A 22,103-nucleotide genomic window follows, 5' to 3' on the forward strand; every position below is an offset into this window, starting at 1 on the left:
GGAGCGTAAATCACGCATCTACAATGACCTTGGGAAAAGTTCATGTTTCCCTTCGAATCAACGAAATCCAAACAACCGCGAATTTTTTTATTGTAAATGATGAGGTACAGCCGTATGACCTAATTATTGGGAGAGAGATTTTAAACAATCAAATGTAGCATCTGATTTTGCAAGTATCAGTACTCTTATACCCTGATAACCTCTGTGAACGAGAGTAGAGTAGAATGTAATGTAACTGCGTAAATAGTGCATTGCTGCTGTCTTAGTTAGTTAGAAATAAATGTTTGTGCTGTGAACTAGTCTGTTTTGGTTGCGTCATGCACTTCGCAGAACCCACACCGCTAGACACAACAAGTTGGCGACAAGGCTGTGTGAGAAGAAAATCGTTCCCGACTCGGCGCACTCGGTTACATGCGTAAAGTAGTGGCAAAACCGAAACTTGGATTTAGGGGATTCCCTGAAAACTGCAAAAGGTAGGAAAGTTATTTTATTTTTATTTTGAAAGGATGGAGAAGTTAACTGAAGAATTGATAAAGCAGAATGAAGCTTTAATGGTCGCACTGCAAGAGAAATCGGAACATAAACAAGACAAAATTTCTGTTTCTTTTGATAAGTTCGATGAAACGGTAGAAAATTTTGATTCGTTCATAGAACGATTTGAGGCTTTTTTGGACATTCAAAATGTTCCAGAGGCAAAATGTGGGAAAGTTCTGATCTCAAGCTTGAATGCAAAATTGTATAATTTGTTGAAAAATTTACTCTCTCCGGATAATCCTTCAGATAAAAATTTTACCGAACTAAAAAAGGTTCTTAAGAATCATTTAAATCCTAAAGCTTTAATAATACCTAGTCGGCACATGTTTGTTAACAGAAAACAGCATGAGGGGGAATCAATTAGTAGTTATGTCACTGAATTACGCTCGTTAGCGATTCCTTGTGAATATAAAGAGGATATGCTAAGTACCATGTTAAGGGATGTTTTCGTTAGCGGTCTACGAGATCGTAATATCTTAGATCGATTATTTCAGGAAAATGACATCGATTTAGAGAAAACATTAAAGATAGCCTTGGCGATGGAAAAGGCGTTTAAGGGTGCAAATGAGATTATAGGAAATTTCGTAGAACTGAAGGTACTTAAAACCAATAAAAATGAGTCCAAACCGTGGAAACAAAACTTTGTTGCTAAGAATAATAAAGGTAAAAATGAAACTTGTTCGCGTTGCTTAGGAGCAAATCACAATAAAAACAACTGTAGATTTGCAACAAGTGAATGCCGCTTTTGTAAAAAAATTGGACATATCGAAAAGGCGTGTTATTTGTCTAAGAAAAACCGACAGGTTAAACAAAAGAAAGTTGAGGCAAATAATGATTATGATTCGAAAAATGAGGTCCCCATCTATGGATTTAACTCCAGAACGCACATGTTAAGAGAGAAAGAGCCAAAAAGACCGCCAATAATGGTTCAAGTTAAAATTGAAAACAAACCAGTTAGCATGGAACTTGATACTGGGGGAACAGTTTCGGTAATGTCTATAAATAAATTTAGAAAAATTTTCAATAAAAAGATTCAGCCTACAAATTTAGTTTTTAAAACTTACAGGAGTGATAAGGTGGTACCTTTAGGATACGTTCCTGTTAAAGTTGAATACGAAGGTCAAAAATTAGTTTTAAATCTATACATTGTGAAGGAAAATTTGGACACAATCTTCGGCCGAGAATGGCTCTATAAAATCAATCTCGATTGGAATGCCATCAAAGCATTGAAAACTTCTAGTGAATTGAATTTAAAAAAATTCCTTGAGGAGTATAAGGAAATTTTTGACGGTAAATTAGTTGAAATTAACAATCACGAAGTAAAGCTAAATTTGAAACTTATACTCAACCAATATTTTGTAGGTCACGACCGGTACCTTTCGCATTAAAAAATAGAGTTGAATCAGAAATTGATCGGCTTGAGAAAGAAGGTATCATTGAGAGGGTTGAGACTTCAGAATGGGCAACACCAGCTGTGCCAAATGTTAAATCTGATGGATCCGTTAGGCTTTGTGCTGATTATTCTGTGACTCTGAATCCTAATTTGCAAATGCCACAGCATCTATTACCAAGACTCGAAGAAATATTTTCATGCCTTAATGGAGGTAATGGAGGAAAAAATTTTTCGAAACTTGATTTCAGTCATGCTTATCTACAAATGAAGGTGCATCCGGAGAGCCAACGGTTATTAACAATAAACACGCATAAGGGGTTGTATATTTGTAAACGCTTAATTTATGGATTAAATGCTGCCCCAGCTATTTGGCAGTGCTATATTGAGGGATTATTTCAGGGGATTGAAGGAATTAAAATTTTTATGGATGATGCTCAAGTGACAGAACCGGATGATCTGTCTCATTTAAAGGCATTGGAAATATTTTTCAAAAAATGCAAGGAGCACGTCCTAAAATTAAACTTAACTAAAAGTAAATTCTTTCAAAATGAGATTAAATTTTTAGGGCGTAAAATTGACGCCGATGGATTACATAAAACGGATGAAAAGATTTCGGCAATTGCTAATGCCCCTACGCCGAAAGACGTCCAAAAGCTTTTTGGGATTAGTGAATTTTTATGCCAAATTTTGCCCTAATTTGGCAACTTTGGCCCATGCCTTAAATAATTTAACAAAAAAAGATGTTAAATGGAGTTGGTCAAAAAACTGTCAAATCGTTTTTGAAAAAATAAAAAAGGAAATTTGTTCAGACAGAGTTTTAATGCATTATGATCCCACATTACCGTTAATGCTAGCTACTGATGCATCTCCGGTAGGTCTTGGGGCAATGCTCTCGCATGTTTTATCTGACGGAACAGAAAGCCTTATAGCATTCGCGTCGAGGACACTGACTAACACGGAGCAGAAATACGCCCAAATTGATAAAGAAGCACTGTCAATTGTTTGGGCTGTCAAAAAGTTTTATCTATATCTAAAGGGGAGATGCTTTTCTCTGGTGACAGATCATAAACCTTTAGTGGCTATTTTCAAATCGAAAAGAGGACTTCCTATCCTCACAGCCACCCGACTCTTACATTATGCACTGATATTGCAAGCATATCAATTTGATATTGTGTATCGAAATACCAAGGAACACGGTAATGCTGACTGCCTCTTAAGTCCGAAGATTTAAGCATTAAGGATGATGTTGAAATATTCCAACTCTCCCAAATTGAAACTCTCCCGGTAACAGCTAAGGAGATAGCTCGGAAAACGCGAGCTGATGAAGAATTAAATAGTCTTTTTATGAAATTAAAATCTGGAGAAAGTTTGGAAGGTAGGGAAGCCGAGTACACCTTACAAGATGACTGTATAATGAGTGATCAGAGAGTAGTTGTTCCGAAAAAACTCCGAGTTAAAATTCTCGAAGTGTTACACCAAGGACATTTAGGAATCGTTAAAATGAAGGCAATCGCCAGATCCTACGTCTTTTGGAAGGGAATTGATCATGATATTGAAGAAGTTTCTAGGAACTGTGTCGATTGTATTAAGTTCAAATCAGATCCAGTAAGGAGGTTCCATCACTGGGAATATCCAAGCGCGCCTTGTGAACGCATTCATGTAGATTTTGCAGGCCCTATTTTTGAACGAATGTTCCTGATTATCGTTGACGCACATTCTAAATGGTTAGAAGTGTATACCTTAAAGTCAGCAAATTCCTTTCAGTCAATTGAATGCTTGAGAGACTGTTTTGCAAGATACGGACTGCCTTTAGTAGTGGTGAGTGACAATGGTCCTCAGTTTACATCAGGAGAATTTGAAACTTTTATAAGGAATAATGGAATTAAACACAAAACGTGTGCTCCATTTAAACCGGCAAGTAACGGGCAGGCAGAGCAGTATGTTTACACCGTTAAACAAGCATTATGTGCAATGCAAGGTTTTCCAGGAAATATTAAGCAAAAACTTGCCATATTCCTCATGAATTATAGAAAGGCACCGAACATGACAACCTTGTTAAGTCCAGCAACGTTATTCTTAAAAAGAGAAATTAGAACTCGAATTGATTTAGTTGTTCCGAATCTTAAACGAAGAGTGGAAGAATGCATCTGAAGGAATACTTATGATTTCAAAGACAGAAATTTTGAGATCGGAGAAAAGGTTGCCAATCGGGATTATAGATCGGCAAATTCTCGATGGAAAATTGGCAGAGTGACAAATAAGGATGGAGCGCTACATTATACCATTGACGTTCAAGGAACTTTACTGCGCCAGCACGTCGATCAGATCAGATCGGTAGGGAGCGAGGTTCCGTCTGCACCGATAATCTATGAACCTCGTATGGCTGCTACTTCAGATGGAAACGTGAAGCCACAGGCTCTGGACAAGGACATTGAACAAAGAAGTGAAGCTGTGCAAACTTCAGCCGGACTTGAAAATATCGTCAGTTCCAAGGAAAACTGATCCAGTCCTTCCAGTGGATCCTGATAAAGAGTTGCAGCAACCTCAACCAGGACTTAGACGATCTTCGCGCATCCGCAAAGCTCCTCAGAGATTAAATCTCTAAATAAGTGGGGAGGGATGTAGCATCTGATTTCGCGAGTATCAGTACTCTTATACCCGAGAACCTCTGTGAACGAGAGTAGAATGTAATGTAACTGCGTAAATAGCGCATCGCTGCTGTCTTATTAGTTAGTTAGAAATAAATGTTTGTGCCGTGAACTAGTCTGTTTTAGTTGCGTCATGCACAGAACCCACACCACTAGACACAACAGATATTTTAAACAATCAAATGTTGGCTTATGGGAAAATAGGGGATTCGTTTAGCATATGGTATGCTAATAAAATTCCATTCGTGCAATTGATAAACGAAACGGAGCGTAAACACATTAAGTTATATTCTGAGAAACAAATAGAAATAAAAAGTAACACGATAAACTTTGCGCATTCTGTAACTCCAGATATAAATAATGGACTAATCTTACTTCAAAACAAACATGGAAGTCCGGATTCAGTAATGGAGGTTACAAATAGTAGGGTAACAGTCCCAATTATGAACAAAGGACATAACATCAGATTAAAAGGAATTCAGTGTATCAGCAGGCTAATAGATATAACAGATTGGGAATTAAAGGAAATAGACACTCCCAATATAAGCAAAGATGAAGAAGAAAACCATGTATTTTTCATTTCTCAAAATATTCACCGAATAAAGATAGATGATATAAAATTTGATGAGGCAACTACAGATAATGAAAGAACTGATATCTCAAAATTAGAAAATGAATTTAGGGATTGCTTTGCTCTTAATTTAAATGAATTAGGTTGCATGGATGTAATAAAAATGGACATCAAAGAAATTGACGGGAGTAAGGCTGCGTCTTCTCATCTGTATAAAACAAATGCATCTGAACGTAATGTAATAAAAGAAATTTTTAAGGAGTGGAAATATAATGGGATAGTTTCTGAAACTAGATCGCCTTACGCTGGTCCAGTGTTACTAATAAAGAAAAAAACAAAGGAATATAGACTGGTAATTGATTACCACAGACTTCATAATCAGACAATAAAGGATAAGTTCCCTTTGCCTCGAATAGATATCTTTTAGAATGTTTAGGAGGATGTAATATTTTCACTACTCTGGATTTTAGCCCATGGCTATTTGCAAATACCGTTAAGTGAAGAAGCTAAATTGAAGATGGCGTTCATTACTTCAGATGAAAAAGGACAGTTCGAAAGGATGACATTTGGGTTAGTAAATGCTCCTGCCGACTTTCAGCGCCTAATGTCGTATGTCCTAGGCACCTTATTGAACATTAAAGTGTTGTGTTATATGGATGATTTACTTATTCCTGCAAAATCTTGGGAAGAGATGATTTTCAAATTAAAACAGGTATTAGAATGCCTAAGAAAAACAAATTTAACCTTGAAACTATTTAAATGTGAATTTGGAAAAAGAGAAGTAAACTTCTTGGGTTTTTATTATAAACGAAGATGGTATCAGACCGGGCTCTAGAAAAATAAAAGCCATAACAGAATTTCCAGAACCAAAGAATGTGCACGAAGCGCAAAGATTTTTGGGCCTGACTGGATTTTTCAGACGATTTGTGCCGAAGTATGCGTTAAAAAGCGAACCATTGACCCGAATGACAAAGAAGAATTGAGACTTCGAGTGGAAGCAAGAACAAAAGAGGTCGTTCGAACTATTGAAGAAACAACTGACTGATAAGCACATATTAACTCACTATCAACCGCATGCAGATACTGAAGTCCATTGTGATACAAGAGTGGAAGGTTTGAGTGGAATGCTAATGCAACATGAAGAAGATGGAAAATGGCATATTGTTTATTGCATCGGCAAGAAAACAACTAAAGCAGAGAGAAAATATCATTCTAGCAAATTGGAGTTAATGGCCATCGTATGGATGTTGGGCCGATTAAGACAGTTCTTAATCAGCATAAGATTAACAATTATTACCGACTGTCAAGCTCTTAGATATATGAATGCGAAGAAGACTACAAATCGTCAAATAACCTGTTGGTGTAGTTTGATTCAAGAATACGATTTTGAGATAAAGCATAGGTCAGGAAAAAGACTGCCCCATATCGATGCTTTGGGCAGAGGTCATGTATCGGAAGCCGATGACAAGAATAGCTGAAAAGTTTGAAGTTTGCCAGCTCCTAACCAAAGAAGAGCAAATACTAATGATACAACATGCTGACCAAGATCTGGAAAGAATTATCGAAATTTTCAAGAAGAAACAAGATGAATGAACTGCTGAGGAGAAACAAATAATTAGGAATTACATGTTTAAAAAGAATTAAGACTGTTTTGGAAAACCACAGTGGTTGGAAAGGAGATATTACTATATGCGATTCCTAAAAGCATGAGGAAGAGTGTAGTGTTGAAATTCCATGATTTATTTGGTCACTTTTCTGTGGATAGAACAGTTAGCAAAATTAAGGAATTATATTCGTTCTCAAGCATGAAATGATACATACAAAGACACATATCAGCATGTATTGAGTGCCTTATGAATAAAGCAGCAGGTGGCAAGCAACAAGGACTGTTATATCCCATAAAAAACCTGGTAAAACACCGTTTGCTATTGTTCACATGGATCACTTGGGTCCTTTCATAAAGAGTTTGAGAGGTAATCAAGAACTGTTAACAATAATTGATAATATGACTAGGTTCGTGAGAATTTTTGCAGTTAAGAATACTAGTGCTAAAAATGTTTTATAGTCTTTGAAGAATTTTGTTAATGATTTTGGACTACCAGAAAGAATAATAAATTATAATGTTTACTTCTCACCAATTTAAACAGTAGTATACAGATAACGGAATACATCATACTTTAAATTCTACGAAACACCCCCAAGCCAATAGTATGGTACAGCGCTTTAACAGAACAATTTTAGGAACGATAATGACATGTTTGATGGATAAACAACACAGAAATTGGGATTCAAAAATAAAAGAGATGGAAAGAAATGTTAATGACATGGTAAACAAAACTAAAATAAGACTCCATTTGAAATGCTATATAAGTATTCGCCTAGATTTAATGATGGAATACTTAGGAAGTTAGCAGATGAAGATTCAGATACATGAAAAGACCCACGAGAAATCCAAGAGCAAGCGTGAGGAAGAATTGAAGAACAACAAGTGAAAATGAAAGAGATTCAATGGGAAGAGGTGTCATACACTAATATTCGAACAAGGAGAAATCGCTATGATGAGATGTGCTCTTAAGGCTACAGGTCAACCTACCAAAACACAGCCAAAATATCAAGGGCCATTTATAATAACGGACATATTACCTAGCAATACTTACAGAATAACTCAACTAGAAGCGAAGAATCGAGGTCGCTGCTTCACTATCACTGCTCATGTGAGCCAGCTGAAGCCACGGAGGTGCGATGCAAGCTCTGACGATGACGATGACGATGGCAACAATCAAGATACTGATCAGTTATCAAGCTTGGTTCCTCGATGGAATTTAATCAGATCTGTCTGCAAGGAATGATGGAAGTGCTCTCCTATGTGATTAAGGTGAGATCTTTCCTTTTTTTTTGCGTGTATGAGTTTATCTACATATGCTTGCTGACAGAAAACTTTAAAAACTTTGGAACATTAATCGACTTTGAACTTTCGAACATTAGCTGAAAGACTTTAGTGCATTTGTTTTGAACTTATCATTTTAGGACTGATAACAAACGAGTTATTTCATATATATATATATACAAAATAATGTGAACACCTGTGAAAAAGTATGACGTATTTCACACCTGCATTACAGCCACGCCACCTGCAACAGAAATCTGCCACCTAGTGAGTGTGAAGAGGAAGGTATACGTCTCTCAACAGCAGTCACCTGCGTTGCATGGTTTGATCGAACTGTCTGTGAGAAGTTGAAATGTCAGACCAGTCAGAGTTCCAAAGAGGAATGATAGTTGAAGTGCGTTTAAGTGGAGCATCAGTTACAGAAACAGCAAACCCTGTGGGGTGTACAAGAAGTAGGGTATCAGCCATTATGACAGCATACACGAAAGAGGGTAAGACGACGTCTTCAAAGCACAACAGTGGCTGAAAGTCAAAACTGGCTGATAGGGATAGATGGGTCTTGAAGCACACAGTAGCCCGAAAGCACACCCAATCGTTACCCGAGATAACATCCGAAATGAACAGTCATCTATGGGACACCGTTTCAACAAAAACCGTCAAAAGGGAAATTCCTGCTGCGAACATTTATGGCAGAGTGGCAATTCGTAAACCTTTGGTGACAGCAACTAATGCTTTCAAGCGACACCAGTGGTGCAGAGATAACAAAGGCTGCCCCCCACAGCAGTGGCAACAGATAATATGGTCAGATGAACTGTCATTAACCCTATTTCAGATGACTGGACGCGTTTATGTCTGGAGAACACTCAAAGAAGCGTTTCGTCCCGACTATCTCTTGCTGGCTGCAAAGCATGGGGGTGGCGCCATTACGGTACGGGGTGCGATACCTTGGTGCAGTCCTGGGCCACTTGTTATTCTGCATGGAAGGATCACATCCAATCACTATCTAAACATTCTAGGAGATCATGTCCATCCTTCTGTTCAGAATGTATTCCCTGGTAAGTGACCGCTTTTTCAAGACAACAACACCCCTATCCACACTGCTAGGTGTATTCAAGAATGATTCGAAGAGCATGACAATACAATTGAACATCTTGCTTGGCCCCCTCAGTCTCCGAACTTGAATATTATTGAACATTTAAAAACATATTTGGAGTCCAAACTTTGTTCCCGATTTCCCCCTCCATCCCGACTTTCGGAATTAGAGACCGCTCTGCAGGAGGAATGGCTTAATATTCCTTTAAATATTGTCCATGACCTTTCGTATCTATCCCACGTCGCAATCAATCTGTACTTCAGTCAAAGGGTGGTCCAACTCCCTATTAATAAAGATTTTCCATTATTTCCCAGGTGTTCGTATTATTTTGTCCTCCATCTGTATCACGTATTTAGTAATGATTTACAGTGTGTGTGTGTCATTATGGCAAAGCCTCGAGGGCTATCTGCATAAGGTGAGGGATGCCTTCGTGGAGGACTTTCTAAGGGAAACTGGCTCGTATACACGTTCATGGGGAAAACCACGAAAACGCCCATGCAGCCAGCCCGTTCGCGGGATTCGAACCTCGGACCGAACTACCAGTGTTCAGCGACTTTACCGCTCGGCCGCTGGTGGGCCCCGTAATGATTTACAGAAAAATTTTGATTATTATTATTATGCTAACGTATCAAAAATATGTGAATTTTTTTATGTGAAAATATTTGAGTAAGTTTATTATCATATCAAATTTTAGTATAATGTGTATTCTTCTTAGTGTATCAGTAATATGTACGTTAAGTAATGTGTATACGAGTTGAAGTAGAAAATTGTATTAATTAAAAAATTGATTTGTACTCAGAACAATCAGGACGATTATCAGGTCAGAATGACCGAGTGTTATCAGCCGATAGATGGCATTGTAGAAAAGTCACGGATAGGGGGTGAATGATGGCAATCGAGAATCGGGAAGCGAGAGAATGTGATTAAAGTTAAGAATGTTCTGTAACGATATGTATATATGTATTGATTGAATGAAAAGTAAAAGCCCAACTTACCCCTAGCCATCCTGAGATTAATAACAGAGATTAAAGTTAACAAATGGATGCACACAAATTCTCTAAAGACACCCACAAAATTCAAACGAAACTTCAACAAACATAAGGCTCTGGCAACTGTTTTTTGGGACCAAAAAGATGTGTTGCTTGTCAAGTTTATGCAGCCTGGAACAACAATTAACACAGATTCATATTGTAAAGCTTACTGATAGCTATTCAAACAAATGAAAAGGCATGCTGACTTCTGGAATTGTTCTGATCCATGACAATGCCTGCCATCACAGCGTTCATGTAACCCAATGGCTCCATCAGCAGTTTCAATGGGACATTTTCAAACACCCACCATATAGTCCCAACCTAGCACCAAGCGACTTTCATATTTTCCCTGAACTGAAAGAAACCATCACAACTCGCTTCCAATCATTGGCAGGAACATTTTATGAAGAGGGTATTACATAGCTTGTTCACAGATATGACAAATGCTTCAATCGTCAAGGTGATTGTGTAGAGAAATAACCTATATTGTACATTACTTTTGGTAATGAAATCTTTTTTGTATATTCACCCATTTTTTTCTTTATAGCCCATCAGAGGTTGAAACAAAAATAGCCTATGTATATATGTGCAGTAAAAAATAAATACATAAAATTTATTTACCTGTGGGTTTATCAGCTCTCATTAATCTTAAATATGGTTGAAGACCAGAAGGAGCCTTATTTACAAGCATTTCCATCACAGTCAGTTTTTCTTTATCAATTATATGTAAATTTGTATTTTCAGTTTCATTTTGTAAGGTCTGTTTTGTGGAAAAGAAACAGAAATTTACACAACTCCTATTTCTATATATTTTGTTGATCCCGACGTTATCATATGGGCCAGACGAAAACCTTAACAGAGCATGTTTTGTTTGATTTAATGATGAGAACATTTTCAGATATCTTCTCTGGTTTTGTAATAAATGTCTCCACATTTTCTTTCCTTTTTAAGGGTGAAATGATCACCAACTAGAATAAATTTGTACAATAAGATTCAAATGAAAGTCTGATATGGAATTCTTTACATCTCTCTGAACAAAAACCATTTCCAGCCCCTATTTAGGAATAAAAAAATTAAAATAAAGAAAAATTCAAATTTAGAGTTTTGTTTTCTATAACAAACATTATTACTTAAACATGATAATAATCAATAAATCTTTTATTAAAAAAAAGTATACATTCAAATATAACAGTGAAAATTTTTATGTTCATTAGGAAAAATATCACTTTTAGTGTATTCATATTCAAGAACAAGAAACTTTGTCTTAGATGGACAAATATAATAAGTCTGGTTATTCGGGTTGGATAAAAAGTATAATATAGGCATTATAGGCGAGGAACTCTTAAAAAAACACACACACACACATACAAGATATTTAAAAATACTCAAAATTGTTGAATATTCTGACATAAAATACTATCTTGGTAACAAACCTGATCCTGCATCATAATTTTTCATATAGAAGATTATCCAGTTGGACCTTCATAAACAGTAGACTTTTATCATTGAGTAAAAGCTTGCCAAACTATGTTCTAATTTCATAAAGGACAACAAAACAAGGTGCAAGCTACAACTAAACATCATACACAAATTCCAAAAGCAATCAATCCAAATGTTACATGTTTAACCATAAATATTAAATGTTTGTTTCCATGCACACATCTGCTCCTCATTAATTCCAAATGATTTTCATGAAAACCTTGACTGAAAAACTAAGAATTACATCCAAATTTATCCCCAACATCTATAAGACCTTCCAGGCCATCTCCTTGTTTAAAGCCAATGGGAAAACATTACAAATACCTCTTCATGGGAACATCAATGTCATCCCATTTTGGTTGAAATTTATATGCAATACAGAGAAAATTTTGTTTTTACTAAGTTTCCCAGAAAACTCATTTTTTGGAAGAGATACATCAGTATCTTTGTTCTATGGAAATACTGAAAAGTTGAACTCAAAGAACTTTCTTCAATCATCTCAAAAAATATCCCCAATACACAGTTTGTGATTACAAATTTCACAAAAGCATTAAATATTTTTATCTCTTGATTTCAAGAAAGAGTGATACTCTTCAGACTACAGTCTACCATAAATCAAATGTAAACTTAATCCAGTATTTCCATTCTCATCAAATAGCTGCCTTTTATTTTTACTGAAGACAAGCTAAAGAATTCTGTTCTATGTCCAGATTTACAAAGCACATCCTATAAACTGCAACAAGCAATAGATAACCATCCAGCTTTGTTGAAAAACTTTCCAATAAAGCAACAGATAATAATATTGAGGATAAATGAAAGATTTTATACACTGTCGACTAGTTACATCATCTAATTATTGTGGACATTATTTTATTTCAAAGTGAAATCAAAAATAGTTCTTTGTGGTGCTGAAAAAATTTTGGTATTAAAACAAAATAACTTAAAAAAAACATAAAAAACCCTGCATTTAAATTATTCAAGTTTTTAAACTGATTAAGGTCCAATACAAAACCATCTCATTACTATTTGTATGCAACAAAATTTAAATTTTATTATGTAATACAAAACATGCATGCTTCTTATTATGATTCACTGGCATTTTACTTATGAAAAAAAAAAAAAAAAAAAGCATTTACATTCCATTAATGCACTTCTCTCTCAAAGTAAACTTTTCACAATCTTTGAGAATCTTTTTCCTGTATTATCACTAAACCTGCCACTGCATGTGTTGGGTCTGCAAGACCCAGGCAAATGCGTTTTTTATTATTTTAGACAGATGGCAGTATTTGTACCACTAATGTTCCATCTAACTTCATATTTTTAGTATATCATTAACACATGCACCTGGAACAAATCAGGTTCTTTCGGGTGGGAGTTATTTCATCGTGTTAATTATCTTGGGTCTGCAAGACCCAACCCATCCAAATATGTAAGTTTTCTCAAAATTTCATTTTATTTTATTTTTCTAAATTTTAGAATTTAGACAACTGTGTGGTACTCAATTTCTATTTTATGTATTTGCAGGACTTCACAAAAATTTAAATCTCAATAATTCTGATGATTTGGCCGCAGCCCTACCTTTGTTTCAGAAGACTGACTGGATTCCAAGATGATATGACTTCAGTTTTGTATGTCCCAAAGCAAAATAAACCAATGATCCTCTTGTCATCCATGCAACATAATGACAAATTTTATGAAAGTATGGATGGCAAGAAGAAACCTGAAATTCTCCACGCTGCAACTCGCAATGCACTCACCGACACACAGAATATAGTTCCCGACTACTCAGTTCAGTCATTCCCGGAGCTCAACACACTCTCTCAATGATGTGGTAACCACAATACACTAAGAAACTCTTTCGGGGCACTCGACGACCCACTCAGCACTCGCTGACTGACTGTCAACTCGATGGACTCAACTAACTCTCCACATACCAGCAGGGTTTATATAGCTTTTAACTTGTGTTCGAGAACATTCTGGGCTAAGCCGGTAAGAATTCGCTCTAGAAGGTTCTCCATCCGTCCATGGCATATCACCAATTTTGTTGCCAAATGGGTGATCTCTCGCCAAATGTGGCAAACCTGCCTTACCCTTGCTATCTTATGGCAACCCTAAACCAGCTTTGCGGGGGAAGCTATCTTACCATGCCTGGAAATTTCATAACACTGCCCCCTCCCAAGGACTGCACATGCCTGGCAGTACAACCCTTGGTGAATTCCATACAAACAAAACAAAAAAGTAACATAAGAAACAAATATTTACATTATATATACAAATTAAATGCATAACAATTTTAAATTACACAAATTAAAGTTTAGAATGAATTTCAGTCTTGGTGTTTTCCTTATTTATACCTGGGTCAAATACTTTTCCATTGCAGTTCTCATATGCATTTCTGTTTTGCATAGAGTCTGAAGACTCAGTCCTTTCACACTTTTCATCCACAGGAAGATCTGAAACAGTTTGTTCACCACTCAGTAGTTTATTCACATCATGTATATAGTTCACCTCGGTATTTTCAGCCGCTGGTACATGCTCATTTACCTCTATTTCCTGACAGCCAGGACGGATGGAGAACCTTCTGGAGCGAATTCTTACCGGTTTAGCCCAGAATTTGAAAGCCAGTTCCGATGTTTGCATCAGGGTCATGAATAGAATTCAATCCTTTACAAGCAGAAGTATCCAGGTTTAGAATCAAGTCCTTGTCTGCACAACCTGCACAATAAGGCTCACACAGTTTCAGAGGTGGGTGAATTTTCGTGCAATACTGCAGAACACTGCTTAAGATATACATCAGCTTCTCCCATCTCTGCATCACATGCACTTTCAGATGGTTCAATACTTGCTGCCTGCGATTTTGTAACTTCATTATCAGTTTCTACCAACTTAACAGTCACATTTTCGCATTCTTTCATTTCTACTTTGCCTTTTTTCATTTTTCGCAGCTTTTCTGGGCAAACTTTCATTTCTTCTCGTCTGGCCTTCATCTCAGATGTCACCTCTTCATAGCCACCTTTTAATTCATCACATCTGGCTTTTATCTTGGCTTTCAGCTCTTCTCACCAGGCTTTTATCTCAGCTATCAGCTCTTCTCCCTCGGCTTTGATTTCAGCTAAGTCCATCAAAGTTCTCATTTCCTATGCCATGGCTTTCCTCTGCAGGCGGGTCACTGGCATTCACTCTCAAATCCCTCATCTGACACCAGTTGTTACATTCTTTTATTTTTTCTTCTTTCATGTCCATGTGGATTTGGAATGAATAACGATGATAGCACTCAAAGAAGTATCGAAACACACTTTATTTATCCAATAATAATCAAGACGGCTTCAAAACAGGTTTTTACAGTCGTCCAAGAACAACTATAAACATGCTGAAACTCAGCGACACAGCCTTCACACTATCAGGCAATAACGGTGGAGACAGCTTCACTGCAAAGCATCAGAGTACAGCTCCCAACTTTGCTTGGTCGTTCTCGGAACTCCATGTACTCTCGAGACAACTTGCGATGCACTCAACGACACACAGAGTATAGCTCTCAATTCCTCGGTTCAGTCGTTCCCGGAGCTCAATACACTCTCTCGATGATGCAGTAACTGCAATACACTAAGAGACTCTTTCAGTGCATTTGACGACACACTCGACACTCACTGACACACTGTCAACTCGATGGACTCTGACTAACTCGATCGACACTAACTCTCTGCATACCAGCAGGGTTTATATTGCTTTCGGCTTGTGTTCGAGAACATTCTGGGCTAAACCGGTAAAAATTCGCTCCAGAAGGTTCTCCATCCGTCCACGGTATATTGCCAAATGGGAGATTTCTCACAAAATGTGGCAACTTTAAACCTGTTTTGCTCAGAAGCTATCTTACCGCGCCTGGACATTTCATAACAATATAATTACCTATTTTTCTAATACCTAGCATATTACTCAGTCCTAACATTTGGCTGATCTTAACTATATTACAATAATACAGGTTTTTATGATAAATTTTTGATAATTATAAACATTGGTCCCACAACCTGGACTTAGGAATTTGATGAACTGGTTCTTAACGCCTTCTTATACTTCTGTGTCATTTCAATGCATGCCATTTTCTTTGGAAAGCTATCTGTAAAGACATGCCATATTTATTTGCACATTTCCTCCCAATTTTATATATAGCATGGAAAACCAGAAGGGAGAAAAATACAGTAAAAATATTTCTGAAGAGACTGCTTAAATAATAAAAAAAGCACACAAAGACAGGCTATTATTTATACTTTTCTGTTATCGAAAGCAGATTCAGAAACGTGAACAAGTATGTATGTACACTGCGGAAAAAAAAAAAAAAAAAAAGACAGTTATATATCTCCCGTACTACTAGGCCAATTGACGAAATTCAAATTTCATTTTTCATGTCTCGAAAGCACGACTTAGGATATATATTAGATTTATATATAGCATTGCTCCAACATAGGCATTCTGACACAAAATCTGACTTTTTCTGAAATAACATACCAAATTTTTTTCCATATTTCAATTCTACTACTCAAATTATGCCTAGATATTAAATTTTGTAAAATTTGGTGTGAAATTTATGAAGAAATTCAAAAATTTATCTTGGCGGAATTTTTTTCATTTTGAGCCAAAAATAATTCACTTGGCAAACTTCTTAATATGTGGCAACCAATTTTTCTTTCCCTTCCATTATGCCGGAACGGAAAAAAGGCACCTCATTCCTATCTTTTTACATTGTGCATGAGCGGAAAAAAAGAAAGTCACATCGTTTCTACTTCCAAATAAATTTAACAAAGTGTCAAAACCACATTTGATGTTTTATTGCTTTCAACAATGCTATACATAAATCTAATAAATACCTAAGTCGCGCTTTCGAAAGATGAAAAACACAATTTGAATTTCATCAATCGGCCCAACAGAACGGGAGAGTACACATGTATGGGTGTGTATACATACACAATGCATACATTTCTGAATCTGCTCCACAGTACGAAAAGTACCCCAGGTTAGAGTAGATTTAAAGGTGCCCCTTGGATTATCACTAGGTTGGTGTTTCAATTTATGGCAAACTGAGTAGTTGAATGCTATGGAAACCCCTATTATGGTGTAATTGGTTGCAGTGAATTTGAATCATCGGAAAAAATTTGGAAAGTGTGTGTCGGATTTTGGGTAAGGGCTTGTGTGTGTTGGATAAATACATTGTGGTTGATCTTTACATTATGGTAACTTGGCGATTTTTTGGCAAAAATTTGCCGACCAACTCTCCTACAGCAACCCTCCATTTTTTTTCCCCGCCACCATTTTGTCTTCACGAAGTAAAGACATGTTTCTTTTCTTTTTATCTCCTGAACACTTCTTCCAACAATCTACTAGCCGAATTACACTTATGCTAGAAATTTTATCAAACAAAACTGCTTAATCATGACAAATATTCACTGCAAAATTAGGAAAAACTGCACAATACCATTCTCCTTACACATTTTTCAAAATAACACATACACATAAAACATGTACACGCCGACTTATTTTTACTTAAAAAAACATCCCAGAATTGCACAAAAATGGCATTGCGCACACTCTTCACTATATCCATGTACACTGCTTTTTTCTCATAAATTACAAAAATTTCACGAAAATACAAGACAATTTTCTCAATCTTTAAACCCGGTAAAAAGAACATATATGAAATTACATGATCGCGAAAAAGTATTTACCCTTTACACATATCAACATTTCCACATATAAAATAAATAGAATATCCAAAAACTTTTACCTCTAAATCATCTATTACATTATAAACTTCACCAACGAATTCATACCTCAAGCATTACAAATACTTAATATCAAATATTTAAATTATTTCCATGCACGTTTATTTCAACTTAAACGTATACCAAATTCCTACAAACGTAAAATTCACAAAATAACTATCATTTCATTAAAATATAATTAAATTCAAAAACACTACTTAAAATATAAATGAGCACATACATTAAATTAATAAAAATTACCTTACAATCCTAATTACTTTAAATCATTGCTAATAACAATTTTCCCAATAATACCAAATTCCTTTCCACCTTACATTTACAACAATGCATAAAAATAATATCCTCAAATAATTAAAAATACTAACTTACCTAATCTTCTTCAGAATCTTGATTACGTGGCGGATACACTTTTCTTACTTCTATACTTATCTTTCAAAGCAAGATACCAGGTAAAATAAATAACATAATAAAACATCTTTATTTCTCTCTCGCACAACCTTAAAAAACATTTATTACTATCCTTTTCAATACCACTAAATACCCATTTTGAATTCACTTTAGTTACGGCCATGGGATCCAAAAATTCACAAACACTATTTCACACAACACAGAATAAAGCCAAATACAAAATTGCCAGATTTTTCCCGATTAAAGAACAGTAATTCGACCATTAATATCACATAACATATCCCATGATCTCTCATTTCCCTCACACAAAATAATGCGTAATCAGAACTGAATACTACTCACATTCTTAACAAAGTCTAACTAACCTAATCTTCTTCCGAATCTTCCTTACATGGTGGATACACTTTTATTATGGATTCAATAAAATTACTGAACGAGTTTTTTTCCGAATTTGATAAAAAAAAATTCTCTTTATCACATCTACTATTCACTTTAGACAGCTCCATACAATCCCAAAATTATTCAACCCTACTTCACACAACACACAATGAAGCTTAATACAAAATAATATACATCCACAGATACTTGTCTAAATTCCCCCTTTTCCGATTAAAGAGCCGTAATTCGTCCATTAATATCACATGACATATCCCATGATCTCTCATTTCCCCCACACAAAATAATGCGTAATCGGAACTGAGTACTGCTCACATTATTATAAGTCCCAGGTAGTAACCTTTATCGCCTCCAAAATGTCGCCAAACTACCAGTTACCATATTTTAAAGATCAACCATACATTGTTATTTTGTGGTTCACACGGTAAAATGGCTGAATGTGGTAAGATTAATTTAAAGTTTCTGTACGATTTGGAATAAAAGGGAAAAAAACATTAATTGACTGATGTGTAAATAAAGGTTTACTTAGTAGCCATTATTAAGTGTTCTGTTTGTAGGAAGAAAATGCATATGGTCGAACATCAGACATTTTTTACTTTTATTTTTTTATGAATTTATGTGGCTACACCAGTATACAGATTCTAGTTCAGATAATTTTAGGAAGTGATTGGATGCTGTCAAGGAATTTTGTTTGACTGAAGACTCGTAAATTCGTAAATAAGGTAAGTGGATATTTCCTTCATGCAGAGCTAAGACGAATTTCCCTTTTTTTTATGTTATTCATTGTTTGATTTAAAATGCAGTTTATTAGTCCAAAGCAGTTTTGTCTCTGAAGGACTATTGCTTTCGTTTTGCAATTTTGCATTGGTTCACTATAAATGTCCATTTCACTTTTCAAACTGTTGCCACCAAATGTTAGAGTCCTGCATTATATTTGAAGGAATTAAATAATGAAAAATCTGTCTAAATGTATGTATATTTCTCACATTGTGGTAATACAACACATTCAGCGGCTAATCTTTGCAATATGGTAACAGGTAGTTTGGCGACATTTTGGTAAGGCGATAAAGGTTACTAGCTAGGACTTTAACAGTGTACATGGATAAAGTGAAGAGTGTGCGCAAGGCCATTTTTATGCAATTCTGGGATTTTTTTTAAGTGAAAATAGGTCGACGTGTACAGGGTTACCATGTCTGTACAATTCTTAAAAACGCGGCAAGCAGTTTGCAATTCTGCACTTTCTCCCAATTTCGCAGCTAATCTTCGTCATGATTAAGCACTTTTGTTCCATAAGCATAAGCGTAATTCGGCTAGCAGATTGTTGGGAAAAAATGTTGAGTGTAAAAAAAAAAAAAAAAAAAAAAGCCTTTACTTTGTAAAAACAAAATAGCATCCAAACAAAAACTAGCAGGTTGCTGTAGCAGGGTTGGTCGCCAAATTTTCGCCAAGTTACCATAATCCAAAGATTAACCCATTCAGCCATTTTACCATGTAAACCAAAAAATAACAATGTATTTATCTAACATGTGTAAGCCCTTGCCCAACACAGAATCATCGAATTTTAAATGACGTAATCCTCCTACGAACATGGGCATGTGGAAGGACCAAATGTGAAATTTGGAATTTGTTTTATTATCAATTTCATATTTTGTAAAACTTTAACAAAAAACTCACGAATTTCAAAGCAAGCCACCGCAAAATTGCACAGAAAATATATATATATGTATATATATCTCCGGCGTATGAGTCTCTGTATCAGAAATTCTAAAGATATGCTCATTTTAAAACTATTTTGCAATATTGCTGTTGAACTGAATTTTATGGTTTAAGTGCCAAGAACGCGATATTTAATAAATAAATGTAACACACAAAATGTTAAAAAAACGCCCCTTTGGATGTAATTTAAAATCTGAAACCTTTCAGATTTTTTTTGCTGTTAAACTGATTATCCTATTTATTTTTTGAGATTACATATTTTTTGCTGGCTGCTCCTTTGACTTTTTAAGTGAATATAGATTGATGTGTAAATGGACAAACCCAAGAGAGTGTGTAATGACAAGTTTGTGCAATTCTCCAATTTTTTTTAAGTGAAAATAGGTCGATGTGTACATGGATACCCAGTTTGTGCAATTCTTTGACTTGTTATTTTGTCTTTGTGTAGTGTCGATTTTCACCACTACACAAAGCCAAAATAACAAGTTACAGAATTGCACAAACTCAGTATCGATGTACCACCCCAAATCACTAATTTTTGCCAAGGGGCACCTGTAAATATATTTTTACCATACCTTGCTATGATTATATTATATATTTCAAAGGATTTATCAACTTAATTACACTTTTCTTTAGTTATACAAAATACTTTCTATTTGTGCACATATTTAATATTGTTACTATTTTTCTGGAGTTTTACAATAATATACTAAAAAAACTAGCAGCAAAAGAATGCAAGGGAGAGAAATATGTGATCTCCTAAGACAGATAATATTCAATACTAAATATGCTTTGACATGACAATTTAACTTTTTTGAATAAACAGAAATTACATTTAAAAACTGCTTGATTAATTTACATCTGATTGTATGATGTAAATAAAACATAATAGGTTAAATATTTACAATCTTCTTCCTAACCCAATTTTGGAAGTAGAAATGTGAAGAAAAATTTCATAATTATTAATCATCTCTAATGCATAAGAAGATACAAACCATTTCTAAAATTACAAAACAATACTTGAAATATATTAAAACAATGCCCAATAACTATTTTTTTTTTATTTTTAGGTAGACTGAAATATTAGATAAACATAATAAAGACTTGCTGTTCTTTAATTCGTTCTAATAGGAACAATACCAATTGTAAAAATAACAATTACAAATTATTCATATATATTTAGAATGAACTTTAAAACATACTGAATTATGTTTGTATATCATCTTTACTTCAGCACCACCTTAAGGGTTAATTACAGTGACAGCTACCTTGAGAAGAGGCCAGTTCTCTTTCAAGGTAAACTTCCTTCGGGAAACTGATTCCCAATTCACGTTGCCTACATGGCATGCAATTTATGTATATCATTTCTATTGCTCATTTGTTAAATCTTTCAAGAAAATCCAAATTTTATAAGAATTACGAAAAGCGACATATGCTATGGTTTGGAAACTCATTAACGTTATAACACATAATGGAATCAGCAGTTACACATAATACAATTACCATATTTCTTTGTCAAATGTTTTCGCTTCAGTATATGGCAGGAACAAAACATAAGATATATAAATTTTATTTGTATATCAAAATGTTTCTTAATTTAAATTCTTATATATACGGAAAGTTTTCCCGGTTTAAAATATATATATATAATGAAACTGAAAAGTACAGATGTCAATTGACAATATTAGTGATTATGATTTAAGTACAAACTACTACACACACAGTAATTTCACATTAATTGCATTATTAAGAAACAGTAGCTACGAAAGAGATATACCAAATTTAAAACTTCAAACATCATGCTTTGGAATAAACACATGCAGGATCACTCATTACGTAATGTCACAACTGCTTCCCGTCCAATGAGCATCCCCCATATATAACTATTCTCCTTCTCTTTAAAGATGAAAGGGAAAGTTCCCTGTGAGAGGAAAGCCAAGGCCAGATATTAGCAGAAATATTTTATGACATTTTTATTAACGCACAATTAAAATCCTCAACGAAATCACTGTTTTAGAAATTCTGTGCTTGGTTATATAGCTACTGGTTCTTTGAAAACATCCCTTGAAAATTGTCAGAATTATTGTGGACTTCTCGGTAATTTTGATAATATTGATAGACTGGTAGAAAAATTTTGGTTAGTGGAAATATTGGTGAAGAAAAGTCAAGAATTCCG

At 35.2% G+C, this 22,103-nt stretch overlaps 1 protein-coding gene across 3 annotated transcripts in view; it reads right to left on the reverse strand.

The window, feature by feature from the left end:
* Window positions 1–21,862, reverse strand: part of Coq2 (ubiquinone biosynthesis protein COQ2, mitochondrial) — a 70,366-nt gene extending 48,504 nt beyond the window's left edge. Inside the window, exons 1-3 of one of the 3 annotated variants that reach the window (XM_035365591.2) lie at window positions 21,705–21,814; window positions 15,662–15,750; window positions 10,779–11,211 (exon numbers count right to left, since the gene is read on the reverse strand). In XM_035365591.2, coding sequence (XP_035221482.1) covers window positions 10,779–11,091 — 313 coding nt within the window. In that variant the 5' untranslated portion in view covers window positions 11,092–11,211; window positions 15,662–15,750; window positions 21,705–21,814. Of the gene's footprint in view, window positions 1–10,778; window positions 11,212–15,661; window positions 15,751–21,704 lie in introns of all 3 variants that reach the window. The other 2 variants (XM_035365592.2, XM_035365590.2) reach the window with 2 other exon arrangements.
* Between the last annotated feature and the right edge of the window lie 241 nt (window positions 21,863–22,103).

This window comes from Stegodyphus dumicola, chromosome 9, assembly GCF_044657685.1.
Source record: "Stegodyphus dumicola isolate Sdum_Otavi_A_Nest chromosome 9, ASM4465768v1".
Lineage (NCBI taxonomy): Eukaryota > Metazoa > Arthropoda > Arachnida > Araneae > Eresidae > Stegodyphus > Stegodyphus dumicola.